Raw genomic sequence first — 18,131 nt, 5'->3', positions numbered from 1 at the left:
ATACAATTTATTAAATTTTAATACATTTAAAAATATTTACTTTTAAGGTCCTATAGTTATTCCATGTAAATAATCTCCAGCTCAACAGGCAATAAATAGTAAAACAGTAACGAAGCTTGTTAAAACATTTTTCAATTACAGTAGGGTACCAATTATCCGGAACGATCGGGACCATCGCTATTCCGGATAACTGATTTTTCCAGTTTTCTGAATCGCTACAAAAAGCCATTTTTTATATTGTTAAACCCAACTAAAAAGAAAAAATATTTGGAAATAATCTTAAAAAGAAAAAACAATGAAGTAATACAAAATGATGGTAGGTAAACATCTTTCAAAAAAGAAAGAAAAATCCTAAAGTCTTATGAGGAAAAAAATAATTTTTTTTTAAATGGCGGGAAAATTTATCGAATTTCGTTCCGGTTTTTTGGTTTTCTGATTTCCGGATAACGGGTTCTGCACTGTAATATATAAAACCTTTACCATTAGTATCCAGAAAAGAAGAAAAAATTTGGGCGGACTCTAATGATTGCCATAAGCATTATAGTTTAAGAAAATTAAAGGGTCAAAAGCAATAAACTCTAGATTACCTGGAAAATTGGGTAATAAGATAAAAAAAACTGGTAAAAAGCTGTCACATTAATGTCAGTTTGCACTGACCAATTGATGGTGCTCAAATATAGCTCATACTTAAATATCTCCTTAAAGACACTCACAAAAGTTCTTCAGCAAAATAAGTGCATTTAAACTAAATAAGTTAGATCAGTGCAAATGTGTTTTACTGAATTAAAATCTGTTTTCTTATTATTTATGATTGGCTTTTAATAAACATTTTGTCAAAGTGCAGCAGAATTCATCATTACGGAAAATTAAATAGGAAAACAATGGGATATCTGATAAATTAATTAGGGGCATGATACCAGAGACATAATATTATATTAGACAGAATCTACTATGAAATTATTATGTAAAAAATTTACTGTATCATTTCATAGACAAACTTTTTCAAAGAAAATCGTTTTTCAAAGAAACTCCAGATAAACTACTAAGTAGATACTTGGAAGTTAACTAAGATTTAAATGAATATACTTATTATAAATATACTTAATAATAAAATAAATTTTATTATAAACTAAAACTATTTTTAATTCAATACAATATCATAAAACTGATTTTTACACAATTTTTTCTTTTTTTTTTGTTGCTGAATATACATTAACATAGCTACAAAACTTGAATGAACTTTAATGAACATTTAAGCTTTAATAAAGAATTACCAACCTATTAATACTTGGTTTCTTAATTCCTATGCATATTATATGAATGTACCAGATACATTAACAACTATTTATACTGTTGCAAGCATGAAATTATATGAAATTAAGGATACAAAATAAATTTATCGAAGACACATGAAGCAGAAAAAAATATATATAAATTTTGTGATCACTGTATTTTCAATGCTGCAATAACACTAACAAGGAATGAAACTAAGTTGCTTTTCATCCAAAAGAAGTTTTTTTTTTGCTTAGAAATACTTTAAAGAATGCTTATATAGGAGAGAACATTTGTCCATAATTTGCAGAAGTACACATTTTTAACCCCACTTTGCAAGGTATCCTAACAATACTGTTTACTAATTCTATCAGAGATCCAAGCAATTATAATTAATAATTGCTTTCAGTCATTCAACTAGGAACTCAAATAGAAAAAATTTTCTTGCATACTAAAAAAATTTCTGAATGGAATGGTTGGGTTTTATTTCATGTTAGCAAAATAATTACAAAATATAAATCATATATATGTTTGATACCAAATAGTTTTATACTCATTATATATTATAAAGACAAGGTAATAAACTTTAATTCAGATTTTTTAGAAGTTGGAAGAGAAATAGATATCTGCTACTGCAATGCATACAGTGGCAACAACAGAATTGACATGTAAAATAATTTTAAAAATTAATACTAATCGTTAAAGTTAAAGGTGTTTAAACGTCTTGTAAATATACAAATTTCCTATTATAAAATGATAGTTTGGAATTTAAGTCTTTCTTGACATTCTTTTTAGATATGTGTCGTAGCACCCAGATTGAAAAAGAAAATTTCTTTCAAAATCTGAAGGAATGAATTTTAAAGATCATAGTTTGAGATTTAACATAATTATACAATTTATCAAAAGTTTACAATATGTCAATTTTAAGATATGTCTGTCATGATATTGATAAAAATACATTAAGCAAGCAGATAAATCTAACCATTAATTAATAATGAGTGCAGTAAAAATTTAATTTTTTTACTCATGATTAGAATACATACTAGTTTATGAATGGCATGAATCAAAATGTATTCTCTACTATATTGATGGTAACAGTAAAGTGGAGTTTAGAATTAAGATAAATGGTTAGTCAAAAAAACAAAGTAAGAAAACATTTATCTTATAAATAATATTATTGAATTTTTAAAATTAAATAAGACTCAATAGAGAGGTTTCTGAAAGATTTTTCAAGGCGCTAAAAGGGTCATAGTTAATTTAGCTGGAAAGCTTTTAAATATAGCAAATATAAAAACGTTTACCTATAGCTACTTTACGAAATATTTTCTATTAAAAACAAGGGCAACTAAATCAAGCAGAAATTTTGAAATACAGTTGAACCCTGATTTTAAGTCTGCCGGACTAGCATTGAAATACAAACAAAGCAAGAAAAGGTAAAATCGGAGTAAAAAAAAATGTAAGCATGTTTTTCAAAAATTGACACTTACTAATAAGTGAGCTATAAGAAAAAAAGCAATCTTTACTTATTTTTATATACAAATTCAACAATATCCTGCTCAATATTAGCAATTGCCAGGAAAATTGCTTATGGTTTACATTAATAAATATTGTTTTAGAGTTTTTATGCTTTGAAACTCTTGATCAGTTGTGGGTATACCCTCCAATATTTCTTACTCATCTTCATCACTAATAACGGAAACAGACATTAAATTAGATATTGAAGAGTTGGGATGCGTATAGCAATCGATATACACATCTTAGTCTTTCAAAAGATCTATCGTTACAAATTTTTACTCTAAAGGGCCATTGTTCCCATTGAATACCAAAAAGCCTGCTTTAGTAAAAGCTGACATCTTCAATGAAGAGGTCAGCTTTGGTTGTCATATTTATCCAACTTTTTTCTTGTCTCATTTGTTTCAATTCCTTTTGGATTCACTGCTGCTAAACGTGTTTTTTCATTGGAAGTACTATTTTTAATTGCATTAAAATTTTGAATTCTTTACTTAACTCACTTTTAATGCAATTTAAATGACACTGTCAAATGCTTAGAAATCAAATCTGGAGCTTACAGAACATTTGCTTCTCTTTTAGAATCATCTTGCAGGTCACCAGAATCAAGAAGAAGAAAAATGATTTCCTAATTGATTCTTTAAATGAAAGGATTATTCCAAGATTCATTAGTTGAACTTTGATGGGAAAAATTCCACAAGCAAATTTTATAATTTCAGCTTCCTTTACTGAAGGTAACGTGCTTTGCCCATCCCAGCACATTTCTGATTTTGACTTAGGAGAGAAATCCCCTCACGCATAAAATGGACAACAAAATGGAATAGAAAGAATATCAGAACAATTTCAAACAGCTGAGAAATAAGACTTTCTTTTTTAGAAAATAAGAAAAAGATTGGATAAAGTTTGTGTTTACTTTATGTAGAAAAAATTATCTTGATCAGTTACAAAAATGTATAAAGCAGGATTTTTTTTAAATAATGTAATTTAGAATCTAGTATATTTTAACATTATCAGTATAGGATATTTTCAGAGATCAGCAGAAAATGACATAGGAAGTGGGATAACGTAGGAAAGGAAAACGTAAAACCGGGATTCCCAGTTTAACATAGAAACTTTGTTTATTTGTTTTTAGTATGAAATAAATTATTAGAGTAGAAACAGCAAAAGTACAATTAATGTAACAAAATTTCTCCCAGAAAATAAAATTTAGAAAAAAAATATTATTAATTTCAGAAAAAACAGACACTTTTTCTTGAGTATAGTAAGCATTCTAGATATCTAATTTCATTACTCTAAAAAGCAAAATATTGAAACACCAATAACTTACAATTTTCATAAAAACGATTAAAAGATCTAGAATTGTATTACTATTTTTTAAATAAATTTAAAGACACATTACTTCTGCACAGGATTATCTTGCATCACCACGAATCCTAGGATATGGTGGCTATACCTGTTACAGTAACAGGAGCTTGGGATAAATTAAATAGTAACAGTAAATAACGCATTTAATTTAAGCAACTGAGCATTAGAAACAAAAATTATACAACTATCAAAACAAAAGCCTTATAACATAATCAACCAAAGAAAAAAAACCATCTCACGTGATACAAAACAATTACAAACAACACAGCAGAAGATATTAAACCCAAGTCTCTTTAATTTAGTAAAGCATATAAAACTTTTGATACGAATTCAGTTCTACACAGTTTATTTTGAGGTTCACATAGATTGTTTTGCAACAAGACTAGTCTAGGAACTAATAGATAATTAGTCAAAACTACCATCACTGTCTTCTAAATCAATATCACTGTCTTGATCGGAACTTGAATAACCAATTTGAAATATACTCTTCTTTTTCAAAGACATCAGGTTATTGTGGCATTGAGAATTCTTAGTTGGTGGTTTTGGAGTTCGGAATTCATACACCAATTCGAAGATATGTTCAACTGCTTTCTGAGCATTCTCTACACTAGGAGCTGTAAGAGAAAGAATAATATATACATTGAAAAAATATATATCTATAAATATATCTGTTATGCTGAAATATGCAGAAGATATTTTTTAACATTAAAAAATTTAATTATTTTATTTAACCTCTTTCTCAGTAAATAAAATCCAGTAATATAATCAGTAATATATTAGTGCCACAGCCTTAAATTAAGTGCAAAATAAAATCTATTTTTAGAGATTCTATTTAGATCTGCTTAACACATTAGTATAGAATTAGAAAACCAAAATATGGTTGGTAAATTTTATGATTTTATAAAAATTCTTTATTATTTCTAACACTTTCCTTTCTGCCAACACATTTGAATGCATAAAGCAAGAAAAAGAGCCTTGGCAATAAAATAAATAAATTAACAGCCAATACATGGATTCCTTAACTTTCCTAGGTGAAAACTCTTCTAACGAATACACAATACTGGTATTTTTTATTTCTGGGTGGACGGAGGTTTCTGTGGGGCTTAGCCCTGCAGCCATACCCAACAATTTTTTATATTTAATAGCTCATATGTACATAAAAATGAAGATCTCTCTTGAATTTGGAGTACCATAGTTCAAAAATCAAACATTATTATTATTTATCATATTTGATTCTTCATTAAGCAATTAATGATTTTTGATAAATAACTGCTTGCCTATATCACTCTGGAATAAAATAGTGAACAATTGAAAATGCATCTTGAATCAACATCTTCAGCCAATTATGATCTTCATTATAAACCTTTCATCATAAATTATTTTGCCACTGCAATAAGCCTAACTTTTTCATCAAATTATCTATAAATAGAAATCTATAAGCTGATTAAAATCCTAAAACTTAAACACAATAGATATTTTTTAAAAATAATATATGTTCTAAAAGCTCTTCATCCACGATCTGAAACATAGAATATTTGGTCCAATAATTTAAGGTTAAATTTCTGAACATTGTCATTTTTAGATAACTCTTTATAACAAAAATTAAGCATTATGTTATGCTTCAGCATTTCACTTAAGTGCTACAAGACATCAAATACCAGAGAATTTATTAATGAGTCTATTATTAAAATTTTAATAATATTAATGCTTATCTTATCACACCCATGTATATTATATTTACTTTTCTCTCTTTTATATGGCATCGAATGCATTTATAACAATTTTATGTAGCTTTAAATGCAATATTGATGCAATTTTACATTCATTTTAAAACAATAAAAATGTGGTTCTCGCATAATGATTTTGTTTCGTATTCTCATTGATTTTATCTTGCACTGTGAAACCCTGTTGCTAATTAAGGTTTAATTAAGTCAAGTTAGTTTTATTGAAAAGGGTCATGTACTCAATGAAAAACTACACACATATATTCTCAATGGGTAGCAGAATCGCAATGATAAATAATTTTTATTCCAAATAATTTCAATTAGTTAGTAATGAGATGAGGTAGCTGAGGAGATAGAGCGCTTGCCTCCCAATGAAGCGACTCAAGTTTAAATTCCAGCCATGGATGGTTGATAAGAATTCTGCACACATCTAACATAGTGCTATCATAAAATATCTCCGCTGGTAGGCGGATCATGGGTTTGAGTCCCCTTACTGTTGAGCAAACTGGGAGAGGTTTCTTCTCTCTATGCAATGCAAATGCAGGTTAGTTCTTGATTCTTGAGAAGTGCTTAATTCAGGAGTTCCTTTGTCTTCTGGATTGGGTTCAAAATTGCATGGTTACAGAGTTGAATATCAATAGTCGTAAACAAAGCCAGTTAAAAAATAAAATAAAATTAGTAAGTAGTTACTATTTCCAATGAGAAAAATAAAATAAAAAATTATGTGAACATTATTCATCTAATTAATTTATTGGTCTGAATAGAGTGTAAGAAGTGTGAACAAGTATATATAAAATAGAAGTTAAACAACAATATTTGTAGACATTTTTGTATTAAATATAGTGCAGAACATTAAAGAATACCTGACATATGCAAAAAAAAAGAGCAAAAATGGTATCTGATGTAATGAAGTATGAAACATGATAGAAGTATCTATGTAATTTCTGTAAAACTCACCAGTAATAGTAATGCTTCCTGTAGTAAATAGCTTCAAAGTTGCTTTAAGCTCTTTAATTTTATAAGTAGCTCCAGGATGTAACTCAGGTTCATAGCTAAAAATGAATACATTCATTGAAATAAGTAATTTTACACAGATTTATGTACTCAAAAAAAGGTAAGAACAGTGGTTAAGTATTTAATATCAAGAAAATTAAAAATTAACAAAATTATCAAGTTTTAATATTGTTTTTTTTACCAACCTAAAATACACAAAATGTGGTATACCTTTTTTCAATATATATGAGAAATAATATATTAAATTGTGTATTCAGGAATGGTAGAAACATTTTTTTTTATTAGAAATACAGAAAATTATCCCAACAGCAAATAGGTGGTTTTAAAATGCTTTGAAGCAAAATTTAATTCCACCTAACTTTTATTATATCCAGAATTTAACTGCCTAAAATAAATTAAAACTTTACACCAGAGAACATCATTGAAGAGATGCCACAAAGTGGCTTTTTGGATCATAAGTGAAATTTTGAGAAGCGTTTTCTGGTTGGGTGCAAGTTAATTTTTGTTATTGGATTTAACTTTGAATTCCATAAAATACCAGAAGACACTTCTGTAGTAAAAGAGAATAAAGTTGGCTGGTCAACTAGCTGGAATGCGTGAAGATAATAATTGCAAAAAGATTTTTCTGGTGAAGCCCTGGGAAAATACACTGAGGGGTAGACCTCAATTAGATGAATTAAATGTACTAAAGAAGATTTAAATAATCTACAGGTTGAAAATTAGAAAGTCATTGACTAAAATAAAGATGTTGGTGAAAATTTATGCAAAAGGCATTGGTCTGCTTGGGATGTGCTGTTGAGTCAATAAAAAAGATTACTGTTCATAAGATTAAAATTACAAACTGTTGAAGGTTACAAATGAAGATGGTTACTGTTCGTAAACATTAGAATTACTAACTTTGATAGATTAAATAGAAGGAAACTTTTACTTAAGTAATTGGCTACTTTTTAAATAGTTGCTTGTATACCTTAAAAACATGTTTATAAATTAGCTTAAATGGGAAGAATGTTCTTTAGTTTTTCATTAAAAAAAAGGAAAAAAATACATTTAAACTTTTTTTGTGTATGTGAAGGCTGAGAAGAGAGTGTAAAAAAGTACTTTGGGTAAAATTATTAGAGAAATACAGGTTGCTATATAAAATTGTAGCAACTTTATGGTATAAAATTATAGATTCATTTTCATGTTAAAGATCTAAGAGAATTTCTTAATTACAACAGCACACATATTTAATGATTTGGAGCATAGGTTTCTAACAAGGGTACTGGCAGTGAAGACTTTAAGGGGTGTTAAGGATTTCTAGAGGGTCATTGACAAACTATAGGTGAAATTAGAATTGAGTAAAATTATTCATTCATGTGTTAGCCTTATAGAAACATATATAAAGAACATTATACCTAGAATGGGGAGGAGCTAGAGTGGCACAAAGGTATCCCATAACCACAGATAATTTTGGGTATAAAGTATCCTTTAGTATATATATATATATAAGATACCCTATTTTCATTAAAAAATAAAAGAATATTTCAAAATATCCATAATTATTATTTATAAGAAAAGGAAACTCAATTATGAATACATAGGGTACATTATGAATACATAGAATTGAAAAGCCAGTGTTCTGCTTAATCAAATATTTTCTTTAACCAAATCAAATACCATAGAATTTCAAAAATTAAGTCTATATGTTTTTATTAAATTAAATATGATTATATTTTAAGATTTTGAATGATTGATCTACATAAATAATCTGGGAAGGGCCAAACTGGCACCTTCAGCCTTTCTAGGTTTACAACAATGTTCAGTCTTTTCAATGTTAATGATGACAATAAAATATTACCCCAAAATATAATTAATTTCACACATTTTATTATTGTTAACTTATAATTCTCTGATATGATTATCAAATCTTTCACTCAGTATCAGCTACATTAAAAAACATAGGCTTTAGACTGCAAGTTGATTTGATATCAATCATGAACAATATCACTTATTTCACATTTTTAATAATATATAAGAAAAATAATATTCAATTACGCAGTTATAAAACTGCAAAATATGTTGAATTCATTTTTATACATACACTAAAAAATTTTACATGACTTATTTCTCTCAATTTCAGCATAATAAAGCATTTCCAATATAAATACATTGGTCATTTGATATATTTTCAATAACTTAAATGCATGATTAATTGATTTAGAAATGTATAAAAAAATATTTAAAGGCTTATAATGGGATAAAAAAAAAATTATCCTACAAGGGGTGTTGAAAAAATACCCCACACCCTTTGTATTTCCTACAAGTAAAATATGTAACAGAAATGTTTCAGTGTCTATGTCTTAATAATTATATTAAAAATTAACTTTATAATGTGTCTAAGTAATTCTTTATTACCTTAGTTATTGTGCAATTGTCACTAATAAACATTTGCTTCTTGAACCTTAATTTCACATATTTTTTCAGTAAATCTGAATATTATTATTTATAACAGCTAATTATTGAAAAAAAAATGAAAAAAAAAAAAAAACCATTTAAGGGTTAGTTTGTTATCAGATAGAATGCAATATCTCATATTAGCAGGCAACACAAATTTTAAAATTGACTATTTGAAATATCTCAATCTCACCAATGATTTTTTACTGAGTGCTGAAATTTCAAGCTAGTTGACTAGAGGGCAACCAATGGAAGATTTGTGAGGTGCGCTGCCCCCTCCGAAGTTTGACTTAAAAAATTTACACTCTCATACCTTTCAATCATGATTAGGTCCTCAATACATTGAAAAATAATTTTAATAAATATGGTTCATAAGTAGATTTTGAATTTGAATAATCATTTTTTGACAAACTTGATTTCTGATGATTCCACCATAAATTTAAGTCATTTTTCAACAGTTTTTTTTTTAAAAAATTTCCATTTGGTTTTACGAGTTCTAGTATTTTTAATATAATGTTATCATGACTTGCTAACCTTAAACTATCACTTTTTGATGTGTTCCTTATTTCTTGCAACTTTATCATAAATCTAAGTTGTTTTCCAATTATTTTTTCTTATCCTTCCATTTGGTTTCATCAAGTTCTAACATTTTTAATACAATGTTATTACAACATATCAATTCAAAATTTAAATTATCTTTTTTTTATGGTGCGCTCCTTTTGCGATGATTCTGTCACAAATTCATGTTGTTTTTCAATCACTTTCTCTGCAATTTGCATATGATTTTTCAAATTTTGATCTGATTAATACAATGCTGACACTCAGTGGCTGAGTGGTAGCACTTCACACTCTCATGCCACAGGCCCTAGGTTCTATCCATGGGTCAGGCAAGGTTGACTCAGACTGTCATCCCTTCAGTGGGTCAATAAAACGAGTACCAAGCATGCTTGGGGACTAAACTCGGGGAAACCCGCGTTCGGCTGAGCACTCAATCGGAATGTCTGCTCCTGCACCCCAGGGCCCAAGGTCAAAAAAGCTTAGATGGGCACAGTAGGTCTAGGCCCTCAATAGACTGTCACACCACTGAGTTTAGTTCAATATGACGTTATTACGACAAACAATTTTCAATTTTAAGTTAACACTTCTTGATGCACATGATTGCAACAAACCCATGTTTTCAGATCCTCTTTGATGATGTAAGGACAAAAGTAGATTGAAAGTCAATGTAGGAGTAAATAGCCTACATTGATTGTGTTTTAAGATTGATAAGTATAAATAAATGAAGAATGAGAGGGAGCAAAGTTTTAAAGTGCAAAATCAAACATGGATTATTTCTTAGAAAATAAAGACAAAATAACCCTAAAAACCAATTTCCTTGAATCTGATAACTTAATAAGCAGAAAAATCACATATACATAGCTGCCAACATAGATAGGCAAAAATCCAGTAGATTTTACGAAATAACATATATTTCATGATAACTGTTGCAAAATGTGCTAAATATTTTATGGATAGGGAATTTTAGGGATTTTTATAGACATCAGAATAGAAAAACTGCAATATTTTCCGGTCATGATTGGCATTAAATATGCTTGAAATGTTGTGAATTACATTTACTCGTAATTTTGAATAGGCATATAATTCATAAGAAATAATTAAGATTTTTGTTAATTAATTTAAAAAGGTAGTTCTGAATAAAAACAAACTGAACATTTTAGAACAAAAAAAATTTTTAAACTGATTTCTATAAATAAGAGTCGCTTCATTATATATTAGTAATACCTACTTGTTTAAATATTTAAGCAGTAATCTGTGCAAAAATTATATTTCAAAAGGGATTTTTTCTAGGAAACATACTCAATTTTAGGGAATTTTCTAAAATGCACAAAAACCAGGAGAATTTTTATTAAACCAGTAAACCAGGAGGAACTGGAAAATCCAGTAGAGATGGCAACTATGCATAAATATAAAGGAATATATAAAAGGGCTTTTAAAAAACAAGTTAAAATAATAATAATAATAATAAATTAAAAAAATTTGAGATTACAAAATATCTAAGTTTTTATAACATTAAGTGGTCTCAGGATGTTTTCACAGTTTTGGGCACATTGCAGACATCAAAGTTTGATTACTCATAATTAAATAAAAAGTTGAGCTAGATTAACAGTTCTTTATATTATGAAATCATGAGGCATGGCTTCTTTTAAACCAATGCATATTTAAAAATTAAAATGAATTTAAACACATTTAAAAGAAAATTTTTAAATGTTGCGAACATGATGCAGAAAAATACAGTTTTTAGAACGTTTTTCTACATTCATAAAACTTTTTCTGAATTTTATGAAATAAATTAAACTTTTTGTTATTTTTCATGGTACGATTTCAGTTTATATCTGTACAAAAGAAATGACAAGATGTTTGAAGAAATTAAATAATTGAATTAAAAATAATAAATATGTCGCAGACATGAAGTTGCAAACATGACAAAAATTTTTTTATGTTCTACTTAAAATAACCTTTTTAGATGATCACATACCATTATAACAACATATTCAATTTTATTAACAATATATTTGCACTGGTATTTTGATAGATAAAATATTGATTAAATTGTTATTGTTTTAATAATTTTTCGTTTCGAAATTTTAAATTTTTTAATTTAGATCTTATTATCAAATCAAATATTCTAAAATAATTTCATTTTAGATTTCAGGTGATTGCATTTCAATTTGATAATAATCTTATTTATCTTTAAAACAAGTTCTAAATTGTATGGGAAAAAAATTCGCAGAATTAGGCGACCTATCACATGGCAAAGAGCATAAGTACGAGTCAACTGCAATTGTTTCAAATAGTGGTTTTTCCAATTATTTAAACTTGTTATCAAATATGGGCCTGAAATGCTGTTATCTGTTGAAATTATTTGGCCAGGCCACCAATAGTTATCCAAGGTGCATAGTCAGATTTTTTTAAACAAAAATAAGCACCTTTTAAGTACTTTTTAAGCACTCAAAAAATATTTTTAATCACTTTCCAAAAAAAATTCTAATTAGGATCTGTACAGTAATAAAAATTTTATTATTGTCTACCGTTTAAAGTTTTTAATTTATAAACATAAAATCAATAAAATTCACAAACATTTTCAAACACTTTACATAATAATGATAAAATAACTAGTTTCTGATAAATATTGTAGAGAAAATTGTGAAAAACATGCATTACTTATAATTTAGAACGACTATCTACATGGCAGAGTAAAACACCTCTATTTAAAAGATAGAAAATTAAGAACTTTTTAGAAACCCAGAATTAAAAAAAGCATCTTTAAGGGCTTTTAAAAAACATAAATCAAAAATAAGCACATTTAAGCACTTTTTATAAACACTATGCTCCCTGCTATCAGACAGTACTGTTATCCACTGGCCATCTAAAATTGTAGCTGATGTTGAAGCTTCTTGTACTGAGCTACAGCTTATTCTGATGGCAAATCAGTAAATAACACAGCTTGGTGCATGGTTTGGGGACAAGAGAGTTTACATTCAAGAATTTAAAGGAGAATTCAAAGAAATTTCAATTGAATTAGGTATTTTAGAGGAGACAAAATGTAATGATTTCATGTTTAGAAAAGAATTGCAGAGACTAAACCGTTCTTTTAACATTGATGTCTTGTTTCAACAGTGTATTTGCACACGAACAAACTATGTTTTAAGACTTTGGCACCTATTAAGGACACCTTTCCCAAGAATAGTTTCAAAGAATGACCAGCCAACATCAATGTTAAATTCTTTGTGGACAACTAAATTTGAAAACATAAATCTATTTTTGAATTGACTGGCAGCTTTACGAGACCAGTAGCCTTCATTTGTTACACTAGAAGGGATAAAGGTTCTTTATCATAAATTTTCACACAATCTTAATTGTGGGTTAGGTCAATAGAAATAATGGAATTTGACTGATGGTCTAATGCATTATTTCTACCATCCTTGAAATATACAACACAAGTGTACCCTTGTGCATTCTGTAGCCATTAATACTTGACAATGACAACTTGAAAATGTTGTCTAAATTTTGCACTGGTGTTTTTACTCCTTAAGTATTTTTCTATGCTGCATTCACGAGTCTCTGCCTGTGTAGTTGATATGTTCTTCATCAAAACTACAAAGAAATTTTTTTGTAGTTGTTTCAGAACCCCTCGGAAGAGTGGGACAGAGATCTTAGATTCCTAAAAGGATCATATCTATGTTTCTGTAGTAGATGCACACAGGGTGCGTAGCCAAATCTTTGAATAAAAAATAAACACTTTTTAAAAACTTTCAAGAACTTTACAAAAATTTTCAAGCACTCAAAAAATTCATATTCAATCAATGATATTATTGAAAAACAAAAACTTTTTATAAACAGTTATAGCGTAAAAAAAAAAAAGAAACGGGCGTAAATCGAAACAATCAGTACTTTCCCACATCACAGAGTGAATTCAACTCGACCCTGAACTCAGAACTAAAGTACCCTTACGACAAAAAAAGTGTTAAAAAGTAAAATAAAATAAACAAGAACAAAATTAAAATAAATTAAAAAGAAAAACATTTCATAAGGATCTGATATTCTCTATCCGAATTGGAGCACTCGGGTTTCGGTTTCAAAAGTGCGCGCATGTGCAAGTCATAACGTGGGTACGAAAAGAAGTCCGCGTGAATGATTACGTACCAAACTCCCCATTTTTCGTGAAATGCATGGGATCCACCAGATATCACTGAAGGGAAGGGAAAAAAATTATTCGAAAAAAAAGCACTTTTTAAAAACGACAGCTGAAAAAAGCACCTTTAAAAGCTTTTAAAAACGAAATCCCAAAAAAAGCACCTTTAAGTACTTTTTACAAACGCTACGCACCCTGTGCACATACAGACTTCCTGGTTATTCTTTCCAGATATGGAAGAACATACTAAGAATAAAACCCATGAAATTTAGTTTTCCTAACATTTAAATCAGGAATTTTCTCTACAGAATAGCTCATACCGTTTTTCCAAAGCTCATCACTAAATAATGCTTTTGATGTCCTTTCCTGTGTTTTTACATCACTTCTTCCCTTCCTGGGTACATGCGGCTAATATCTCTAATAAAAAATCTTGTTATTTTTTATTTCAGTTTCCTCTGATAATTTATCACTCCTTGTTTTTTGACAAACCCATATTAAAATACTAAAAATAAAAATGCAGTTTTTTTCAGTAATTAATTTTGCAAAGACAATATATATCTTAAAATATGTTTGATTACCAGTATTAAATGTTGCAATAGCAAAAAATTTTGTTTGTCATGCTTACAACTTATAAACTAAATTTTCTACATTTTATGCAATTTAAAAAATTTCATCAGTATTTTGATAAAACTAATTTAATACTTATAAAATACTTAATGACTTTTTGTGATACATTGAATTCATTGGAAAAAATTTTTTTAAACTAGCCAGGTTACAAATAGTGAGGAATCACTAAACTTTCAATCAATCTTCTGTCGAAGCTATAAAGACTATATTTTGCTGATACCCCCATAATTTGCAAATATCCCCAGTAAGAATTCAAAATTATCAGCAAAAAATACATTTTTGTATACGTTTTAAGAATACAGTTTTGAGTCTGATTTCAAAATTTAAAATATCACCCACATAAATTAATTAGCAAATTTAAGACTAAGTTCTCTAACCATTGAGTCTGAATACATGAAAATTTAATCATTAGACTAAAAGTTATCAAAATGTTCATTTTTGCATGTTGTACAAATGATACTTTGATTTCAGAAATACATGACACCTCTAAAAATACCAATTTTCAAATAACTTCACAACATACCTGTAGTCTTTAACGTCATAGGATTCAAAAATATAATTTGAAGATTTTTCATTAAGAAATAATATAATTAACTACATTTTCTTACAAAAGAGAAATGAAAGTAAGATTAAATAAAAGAAATTCAGAATTGCAATAGAAGACAAATCATGAGTGAAAAAATTGTGTGCACCTTGAAGATTTTTTGTTTATAACATAACTTCCAAAAAATAATGGCGTAGAAATAAAGTAAGAGACTTGGTAAAAAGAAATTTCAAATTACCAGGTCAACTGTCTATGCTTTTCAGTAAACTTGAGAAGATTTATGCCAAAGTACATATAGCAGGTACATAACACATTGACTACTCTGTAATCAGTAAATCTAACTCTAAATCCTAATTGCTGCAGACTTCTGGCAACTTTTCTAGCTGCTGTTTTAGCATCTTCATCACTGCAAAATGAAAAGGAAAAATATTTACACCAAAAATACCATACATAATTAAATTACGTAAATAAAATAAATACATAATAAATCAAAAAATACAGAGCTGCAACAATAGGTTAACATAACAAACAGTGACCATGGGAGCGAGAAGGCTCGAATTCAAGACTACTCAAAGTAAATTCTAATAGATTTAATTTTAAAAAATTTTCATTTCATATCTGCAAGGTTTATAGCACAAAATGCAATATTAAGTAATAATAAAAGTGCGTTTTTTTTTTGGAGGGGTTCCTGTTAATTTTTTTTTATAGTATATTTTTTTCCCGTGAATGAGTTCCTATTAATTTTAACTTAGGGTAGGGAGTGCATCATGTTTATTTACTTGCCATTACTGAAAAATGAAAATTACCAAAAGTAATAATTTATACTAACATATAAGTAACAGTTAATAGTGCTTGCAAATGTGTAAAATATAATTAGTGTCAAGTTATAGATTAAATAGCATAAAATTATCTTTTTTAAAAACATGTCTTTGCTCAGTGGAATTACGAAAATTTAAGGATGCTTTATTGTGGTATAAATATATAGCGTCATCATTTAATTTACATTTTAACTAATGCAATCTTTCTATTACTTTTTTAAATATTTTTAAAAATGTTAAAACTTAAATTTCTCTTCTCAAATGATTATCCCCTTTTCAGAGATATTTTCAGTCATTTCACAAAAACATTAACCTAAGATTACTTCCTTAAAATGTACAGCTTTGATACTTTTTTTTCTTCACCAAATGATTATTTTCATCAAGTGGCAACACAAAACTGACAATTTACAAAAGTGATCTTAAAAATATCCTTAACCCAGAATTTCAGTTTTATTAAATTAAAATTTATACATCAGGAGAAAAAATTCTTTAAAAATACAACTATTCTTAAAGACTCAAGTAAATTGCATGTTATTGTTTAAAAGCCATCTTCATAAATTAAAATTCTGAGAGAGAGAGAGAATGTAAAAGAATTTTCTAGCAATTAAAAAAAAGAATTAACCTTTTTTTATTATTATTTTTGCCTAAACATGTTAAATAACTAGTGCAGATAGTTACACAATATTAAATTGAGTTGTTGCCCAAATTCTATTTAAGGAAGGGGCGGTCAGGGTCCTGTTAAAAAAAGAGAAATATAAAACTGATTGTTAAAAAAGAAATTAGATAATAGCAAAATTGGTTGAACCAAAAAAAAAGTTTATCTAGATAAAAGTGGAAAATTCAATCCTTTTCAAAGATAACAACAAATCAATTAAAAATTTAGATGACAATTTTAATCATTGTTGGCAAGTTTTTAACATGTACTACTTTTTTATAGTTTTTACTGTACACAAAACCAGTATGTCAAAAACCAAAAAGCATATAGCTGAAGTAACTTATATACATACATATTAATTTACTGTTTAAAATGATGATAAGTATCGATAAAAATAGACAAATCCTATTGAACTATCAGATAAATTTTTATTTTTAAAGTATTGTATATTGGTCAGGTATGATGAAAGGTTTTAAACCATAAAAAACATAACTCATATTAAAAATAAGCAATTTTTTTAAAAAATAAATTAGGATTTAAAATAATAAAATTACCAATCGTGCTTATTACAAGTTCCGACATTTTAAATTCCCGTTTTAGAAACAAGAATTAAAAGATTGCACATCTTATTACATTTAGCTTCTTCTTAATTTAACAAATTAGTTTTTATATCTGTCAGAGAGAGAAAAAAAAAAGAGGCCATAACAATATAATGAAAGGTTTAAAAATAAAATGCAAGTTTAAAAATATATTTTACCTTGTAGCTCCAGTGCAGGTAACTTTGCCGGATGAAAAGATTTTAGCTGTTACTCTTGGCTTTCTCAGTTTCATGTTGACCACCTGAAAATTCATATATATTTAACATTTTAACAATAATCAGCTAACGACCATGAATGAATAAAAATCGTTTACTAATAACATATACACACTGATTCATTTATTTAGCACTTTTGAAAGTAAAGAAAACTTTAATTTTTAAATATGTCTGATAAGTTTTTTTTTAGGAAAATGCAATATTAGTAAACCCATTAAAGATAATGACAAATTAACAACACAAAAAACCAGAACCGGGCTTAATCCAAATCAAGAAAAAAATTTATTAATTTTTTGCAAGTATTTAACAACATGCAAATAACAAGGAGCTTATAAATAAAATACAATAGTAAAGATTTTATCTTAAATGCAAAATTTTGAAATGTTTCTCTTTTAAAAGCTATTTTACACTTCATAATAAACAGACTGATTTTTAATTTTTTTTTATTGGCTTTTACGAGAAAGTCAATATTTTTAAATAAATAAAAATTTACCTTAAAGTCTAGATATCATAACAAAAATGAGTATGTAAATGATAATATAGAAAAGTAGGAGTGTAATCAAAGCTTAGCTGTATTATTGGTACAGGATAAAGGAGAGAGAAAAAAACTAACAAAAATTTTTACAATAATAAAGCTAATTAGATATTAAGATACATAGAAAT

The 18,131-nt window shown here is 27.5% G+C and overlaps 1 protein-coding gene across 1 annotated transcript in view; it reads right to left on the bottom strand.

Annotated features, from left to right (window-relative positions):
- Positions 1–1,117: 1,117 nt before the first annotated feature.
- Positions 1,118–18,131, bottom strand: part of LOC107447466 (TATA box-binding protein-like 1) — a 22,615-nt gene continuing 5,601 nt past the window's right edge. The window contains exons 2-5 of the mRNA XM_016062395.3: positions 17,412–17,494; positions 15,420–15,587; positions 6,828–6,922; positions 1,118–4,760 (exon numbers count right to left, since the gene is read on the bottom strand). Of these exons, the coding sequence (XP_015917881.1) occupies positions 4,552–4,760; positions 6,828–6,922; positions 15,420–15,587; positions 17,412–17,494 (555 nt within the window). The 3' untranslated portion in view covers positions 1,118–4,551. The remainder of the gene's footprint in view (positions 4,761–6,827; positions 6,923–15,419; positions 15,588–17,411; positions 17,495–18,131) is intronic.

This window comes from Parasteatoda tepidariorum, chromosome 4, assembly GCF_043381705.1.
Source record: "Parasteatoda tepidariorum isolate YZ-2023 chromosome 4, CAS_Ptep_4.0, whole genome shotgun sequence".
NCBI lineage: Eukaryota > Metazoa > Arthropoda > Arachnida > Araneae > Theridiidae > Parasteatoda > Parasteatoda tepidariorum.
The sequence above is the reverse complement of the archived record's forward strand: the minus strand, read 5'-3'. Positions and strand labels throughout refer to the sequence as shown.